The sequence below is a fragment of the Pecten maximus genome, chromosome 7 (assembly GCF_902652985.1).
Source record: "Pecten maximus chromosome 7, xPecMax1.1, whole genome shotgun sequence".
NCBI lineage: Eukaryota > Metazoa > Mollusca > Bivalvia > Pectinida > Pectinidae > Pecten > Pecten maximus.
In genome coordinates, this window is record NC_047021.1 from 33,701,224 (window position 1) to 33,708,739 (window position 7,516).

Consider the following 7,516-nt stretch of genomic DNA (forward strand, 5'->3'; position numbering starts at 1 on the left):
TTGTAACGTAAATTGCATGGCTAAACAAAAAACAAACTGTTCCAACACAGGCAGAAAAGTCTGTAAAGATTTCTTTTATGGAAACAATTGCGAATCTCGCTGCCGTTCGACCATAATATCCCATTTCAAGCGGAATAGCGAAGGGACGTTGATTTGTACAAAAGAGTATTATGGTCCATGTTGTAACACGGTTTGTCCACATATACAGCACGGTCACTGTAACGGAACTGATATCGTCTGTGATCCTGGTTACTTTGGACCCACGTGCACAACACATTGTGTTTCAACCGACCATGGGAAATGTGAAGCCAATGGAAAAATGTTGTGTGACGTCAACTTCTACGGGTTATTTTGTAATGTGTCATGCGTCTCTACAGGAAACAAAGTATGCGACAAAAATGGGAATCTTATTTGTAAAACGGGTGTTTTTGGTCCTAACTGTAGCGTCTCGTGTTCCAACAATACGCATGGACCTTGCAACCATAATGGAACTCTTGTTTGTAAAACGGGTTTCTTTGGCTCGAATTGTGACATTTCTTGTAGCAACACTACACATGGAACATGCAATCACAGGGGAACTCTTGTTTGTAAAAGGGATTTCTACGGTAGCAGTTGTAACGTATCATGTACCAACACTACACACGGAACTTGTAATCATAACGGAATTCTTGTCTGTGAAACGGATTTCTATGGCGCTAACTGTAATGTGAACTGTTCCAGCACGCCCCATGGAATATGTGACCGCAACGGAAGTCTTGTTTGTACAACTGGCTACTTTGGTCCTGACTGTGACGTATCATGTTTCAACAGTACACACGGAACTTGTAATCATAACGGAACTTTTGTTTGTAAAACAGGTTTCTATGGCCAGGACTGTGATGTGTCTTGTACAAACACAACGCATGGAGCATGTAACGAGAACGGAACACTAATTTGTAAAACGGATTCATATGGTCCAAATTGTAATGTGCTTTGTGCAAACACAGAACACGGAAAATGCAATTTAAACGGAACTCTAGAATGCGAAGAGCATTATGTTGGAACAGGGTGTGAAATATTCTGCAACAACACTTTGGGAGATTTGTGTAGCTGCCCAAGTGGATATACTGGGGAAAGGTGTGATGTTAAGCTTTCGGGATGTTCTTCACAGCCTTGTCTGAACCGTGGCACCTGTACAGAAATTGGAATGACTTATGAATGCCAGTGCTCAAATGAATACATTGGTACAAACTGTGAGATATTAAACATATGTGCTTATTCCCCATGTCGCCATGGACAATGCACTGCAACTTCCTCTGGCTTCCATTGCAGATGTAAGCATGGTTGGACAGGATTCACATGTGAAACTGATATCAACGAATGTCTCCAGTCTGTATGTCCGTCTGGACAGACATGTATCAACAACTTCGGAAGTTATACCTGCCTGTCTTGCGACAACACAACCTGCCAGAACAACGGGACATGTAGTTTCAAAGACCATGTTCCGGTCTGTGACTGTGGACGTGGTTGGACCGGAGCAGACTGTTCCATTCCCGACTCCTGTATTGACAACCCTTGCGGCCATTACAGAGGATGTGAAGCCTTTCTTGACGGGTATTACTGTCACTATATGGACAATGTCTGTAGCCTTGTGCCATGTCAAAATGGCGGAGTATGTCGACAAGACGGCCACATGTTTACTTGCAAATGTCCCATCGGGTATGCTGGCAAAACTTGTGAAATGGTAGATCCTTGTATAAGTCAGCCATGCTTAAACGCTGCAACTTGTACTTATGATACGAACACTTTCGTATGTACGTGCGCTCGAGGATGGATCGGACATACTTGTAATATAATTGACTATTGCGCATCGGGCCCTTGTAATAATAACTCCGTGTGTGTCAATGGGAATGGCAATTACACATGTGTCTGTCCAGTTGGATGGAAGGGACATAACTGTATGACGAAGGACATCTGCTTCGACAGTCCCTGCCATAACGGAAGTACGTGCATTGCTTCCGGCTCGACATTCACGTGCGTATGTCCACCAGAAATAAAGAGAGAAATGTGTAACAGTACGAGGGACAAATGTGATCCGTCGCCTTGCTTTAACAACGCTCTTTGTGAGACAGTTGGTGAGGCTGCCGTCTGCTACTGTCTCGGGGGCTGGGATGGTAATTTCTGTGAGAACGATATCAATGAATGTGAAACGAGTCCATGTCCTAAACCGCTCTCCTGCGATAATTACCCTGGAGGCTTTAGATGCATGGATCACGTGTTCAGACGAGATGTACGACAAACCCCGAGATTACGACCAATCAGGACAACACAATCACTAGGTAGTATGCTATTTATATTCTTGAGTTGTCAAATGACGAATGGGATTTGATTTCCTTATCGGTCGTGAATTAGTGTCATCTTCTGGAACACTTGAGTGTTCTTCGATAATCAACTCTATTAGATTACATGTACGACTTAATATAGCAAGACGGGTGATTGAAATTGATAGGAGATTATATACATTGTTTTACAAAACTTGCGGTATATTTCACGAAAATCTCTACATTTTTATAGCATATTAATATTTAAATAGCAATGGCTATCTATGCTTAACGTGCACGATGGACGGTTTTATTGTACACATATATGATGGAGTATATGATTACTAATTATGTTACTAATATTGATAATACATGTGTATATCACAGCAGTATTTTGAATTTCAGGTAGAACACAATTACACATCCCCTCTTTGGTTACGAAGGAAAACGTGTTCATGATTACACAACACATACGGAATGGCATCACCGTGCGTCTCTGTGTGACAAAGCCATCGTTCATACATCTTCTCGGATTCAGTTCTAATTCTAGGTAGGTTTGTTTTCATATCATTATAAATTTTACTTCTGTACTTGAAAAGATTCATTTTTTTCCACAATTATTTATTCTAAAATAGAGAAGCAAACATAACTTGTGTCTCTTCAGTAGAATCTTCAATTCAGAAATCTATAGTTTCTGATATATTTCCTGCAAAATACTTTCCTCATGCCAAGACATCGAAAACCATCTGTACGGTAAAATAGTAATATGTCTAGTTGAGATATTTTAGTTATTGCTGTCGGAATCATAGAAGGCATTGTTAAAAACGTCCTTCAGTCACACTTATCAAACACCCTTTAGATTGCTTTCGTAACAATTTATTAACAAGTTATTTTTTCGCAGAAGTCACTGTCTAATTTTTTTCGACTACCATTTGAAATAAAAAGATATTAAAAAAAATGAAGATGATAAACTCATACTGATGGCAGGATAGATGAATAATACTGCCGCTCCCTAATCAACCCGGATTCCCATTCTGCCCGAAACATCTTTCAATCAATACAAAAAAGAAGAAATAGAAAAAAATAAGCGATGTTGCATAACTTAAATACATATATGTGCGCTGAGTACATTAGTTTAAAGAAGTTTGGATGAAAGAGTTATCTTGACATAGAAAAAAGGGTAACAACTGCCATCGATATAAAATGATCAAAAATATTAGCCGAAGCACCTTAAGTCAGTATAAGATGACTACATCCGCAAAGTTTGGATGAACACCGTAGTAGGAGTTGTCTGGACCTGATTCCTCCTTTATTCAAAACTAAAAACACATATATCTGGCATTAAAATACTCGGATCCAAAACCTAAATTTATTCACATAACTTCATTTAGTGAAAAAAAATTGTAGGAGTTGTCTAGATATGATTCAGGCTGACACGGACAAAGAAACGGACAACCTGATTCAAGTATCCTTCTTAACTTGGTTGCAAGGGTAGTCTAAATTAATATGTAAGCCATGGTAGCTGTAGAAACATCGTCAGTTACGGTTTTTGATATTATTGTTTTAAATGTTTGACATTGATATTATTTCTGTTTTTTTTTTGTGTTTTGCAGTTTCGGTAATTCAACTATTGAGATACGGGTACTTTGCGGTGATGACGTCATTGACAAGGAAACAGTCTTACATGCGTTACAGGATTTTATTTGAAAACGAAGATGCTAATGGCATTGCATCATTAGGGACATGTTCTGTTTTTTTATTGTTGTCAAGTGTTGAAAACTATTTTAGCTTCATCAATGAATTAAGATACATTCTAATATGAATTAATCAATTGAATGAAAGATGATCTGAAAATAGGTTTGAGGGTATTTACCATGGAAGGGTATGTATTTATGCCTTTATGAACTAGGATAGGGTATTTAGTAAGTCATAGGAAGGGGTGACGGTCTCAAAGACGTTGAAATGAAGTCACGAGACTTCCGGATTTTTTTGACGTAGATTATTGACACTCCGATAGAAAACCTAAATATTGATAACATTATATAGGTTTTAATTGGTACTGGTCCATGTATTTTGTTATGAATATAATAATCTGTCAACTTAGAAATGACGACAGCGGTTTGAACACTGACCGTTCACTTTACAATTTAAAAGATTCTCCAACAGTTAGGAACTGCTGGATTATTTGTTAATCCTCTACTATTCAACCACCTACGATTGATACTAAGAAAACAGCTGATTAATTAAAAAAATGATCCATGGCAACAATAATATAAACATATTACTCACGAAAGTCATATATGCGATGAGGATTTTTTCATGTTCTCCTGTATTCTCCCTACATGCTTATCATCGTACATTATATTGACACTGAACAATTTTAACTTTTGTTTATCTGGTCTGGTTCGGAATAGTGACAAACTGTATTTGTTGTTGATAAGTTTGTTTGATAATTTCAATGACTGTATCACACCGGAATCATAAGAAGACAAGTATACGCTTTGCCTGATTCATTATGCTTTTATTGTTTTACTCATACATTTACTTATTGTGAAATTACAAGATTTCAGAATAAAATGACATTTTTTGAGTTCCTGTTATAAACGGATATCCTTTGACTTGTAAAGTGTTATTCTTCAACAGAATTACAATGTGAAATGAGCAATTTTGTGAACTTTCTACAGTAACAGACTATTTCTCTGATACTATGTTCAGTGAGATGTTTAGGTAAATTCACCTCCTTTCTATTGTGTTACATGTGTTTATATCCAGTTTGATTATCCTGTGCTCCCTTCTTCTAGATTTCCCAACTTTTGGGCACTGCCATCGCTGAACATTTCTTTAAAAGGATCACATACATGCATACTGCAGCGGAAACTGTACATGTGTTTATAATCATTTATAATCCTTAAAATAAGATTAGGTTATGAACGTCCATAAGATGGACTTCTGTTATTATACAAAAAAGAAAAAAAATGATTAAAAATGATTTGAATTGATAGCTTAGCGTTTGTATTGAAACTTGTGTGTGCAAATCACATTATTTTGTGTTTTTCTTCGTCCATGTTTCATAATCATCATTGAAAACTTAATTCTACTGAAATGTATGATATACTAATCTTCATAACATTGCTGTATTTAAATACTGTAATACCATTTACTTCATTTTCACTCATTCCTGTTAAGAGTACAAACATGACAAAATATTTAAATGCATGTCCATTTGATTTTCAAACTAAGATAATGAAAAGGATAATAACTATCTCTCTTTCTTATGAAACATATTAAATGGAAGAATGTGTAAAAATGTCTCAATCCATATCCGATGATTCGAACACGAAGATAACAAAGAAACATAGACGATTATCTCTCTTTCATAGTCAACTTGATAAGTAGTAACTGTTATTATATATAGATGTGTTTTTGATGTCTAACCCACTGTGTCCTGTCTTTGGTTCAATTCTATTTTGTGTAAGTGTGTCTATTTCTCGTCATATGCTATCGTATAACACAATATAAACGTAAATAAAATCCATAAATAGGTAACATTGTTTGTCGTTCATGTAACATCTTAATCCGAAGGTTTCCAGTGTTTTATCGGTCTTGTAAAAATCTGATATGGACCGACTAGCATGAGAACTTAAAATAAAGAGAAAAGAAGGGTTTTCCGTCAGTATATTAACATTGTAGTATATACTGAATGCTGCACTGATCATTTGGCTGATGATGGTTACTGGGCGTAGTTACCGAAACGCTACGCTTAAATTCTTTACAGGTTGTGATATGAAAAAGTCTATTGACATTTATACCTACTCAGCCGAAGGCGAAGCCATTTCTAATATAATGTAAGGTATATCCCTGTGACCTGTTTCACACAGAATCCGCGCATGATAACATCATTAAATCTACATCATGGGTATGATGATACCTTAAAATATTTGGAGTTCTCTCCCTTTACTTGTGACAGTGGATACCATTTCAGAATACTACATATATATATATGTAAATATTACTTTTGATTGCAAAAAATTGGAAAGAATTTACATCGCTTGAAGTGAATAAAATTTTGTTGAAAATGAATCCCTATGAAAATGTTTGCTTGAGAGGTTTACATTTTGATTTTGATAAACATTTTAAAGTGAATCTCCTCTTTGATACATTGCCATTCTCAATTGGATATTTTAAATCAGTTAATCATGAACATGTTTAGAAGGTATTGTGCTCGGTTACAGCGAAGGCGAGGTGATTCACAAACAACAAAGTAATACTATTTGACACAGACACTTCATCATTTATGCACATTATGAGAATCACCAAATGTTTATATTGATGGATCAATAATCGGGCACAAGCGTCACCAGCGGTCACTCACAAACTTATAACACTTGTCCGAGACGTCGCCATGCACCATCTCCAGGATCTAAATCAACTTCAATCATGAAAAAAGTATGGACGATATTGCAATGATTCGTCCTGAACGTTTCGTCTTCAAAATAAAATAATGAATGTCAAAAACTGAGTATTTTAATTTAAACTTTAGATCTATAACATGCACATATATTTATTTGAATTGTTAATTGTTATGTACGGAAGAGCATTAGGGCCATGAAGCAAAAAAATAAAATTCATTTTTTCATGTTAATAACTCGAAATTTCGACTTACTAACTCGAAATTTCGACTTAATAACTCGAAATTTCGAGATAATAATTTTAGTTATGGAGATTGGTAATGCACTAGATTTAGTGAAAAAACATGTTTCTCTTAATGTCACACTACTGTAAATATCATGTTTTTGTCTGACAAATAGGACATGATATTAAGAGGAATGCACTGTATGTATATGTGTAGTTGAAAAATATAAATTCAACATGACAAATGCTGTGTTTTGTTAACGTTTTCAGGCCTAACGGCCATCTTCAGGCGATTCATTTATTCAACGTCTAGGTTACCACATTTTGACGTGTATATACAGGTACATGTGTGACCATCTTTCAACTTTTATGAAGTTTTAAGCAGAATTGTTAAATTCATTTAATCAAAGTCTTCGATAGCATCTGTACTTGTAATTCCGTGATTTGTCAAAGACTGAAAACATAGACGAAAGGCTCCTCCTTATAGTCATTATTACCTCCACTATCAATTTACTATAAGCCTTCTTAGTTCTTGGCTCCTTTTAAGTAGCCTCCCACATACATATATACACAAGAATGGGAAA

General features: G+C 35.9%; 1 protein-coding gene across 1 annotated transcript; it reads left to right on the forward strand.

Annotated features, from left to right (window-relative positions):
• The first annotated feature begins 293 nt into the window (after positions 1-293).
• Positions 294-5,832, forward strand: LOC117331178 (fibropellin-1-like). The gene is made up of 4 exons (XM_033889775.1): positions 294-385; positions 721-2,318; positions 2,706-2,850; positions 3,914-5,832. Exons 1-4 carry the CDS (start codon positions 294-296, stop codon positions 4,005-4,007), a joined length of 1,929 nt encoding a protein of 642 aa, XP_033745666.1. The 3' UTR covers positions 4,008-5,832.
• Positions 5,833-7,516: the final 1,684 nt, after the last annotated feature.

Coding starts and splice junctions, on each gene's coding strand:
- LOC117331178 (XM_033889775.1), top strand. CDS start 294: ATGGGAAATGTGAAGCCAATGGAAAAATGTTGTGTGACGTCAACTTCT. Junction 2,319..2,705: donor CAGGACAACACAATCACTAG/GTAGTATGCTAT, acceptor TTTGAATTTCAG/GTAGAACACAATTACACATC. Junction 2,851..3,913: donor GGATTCAGTTCTAATTCTAG/GTAGGTTTGTTT, acceptor TGTGTTTTGCAG/TTTCGGTAATTCAACTATTG.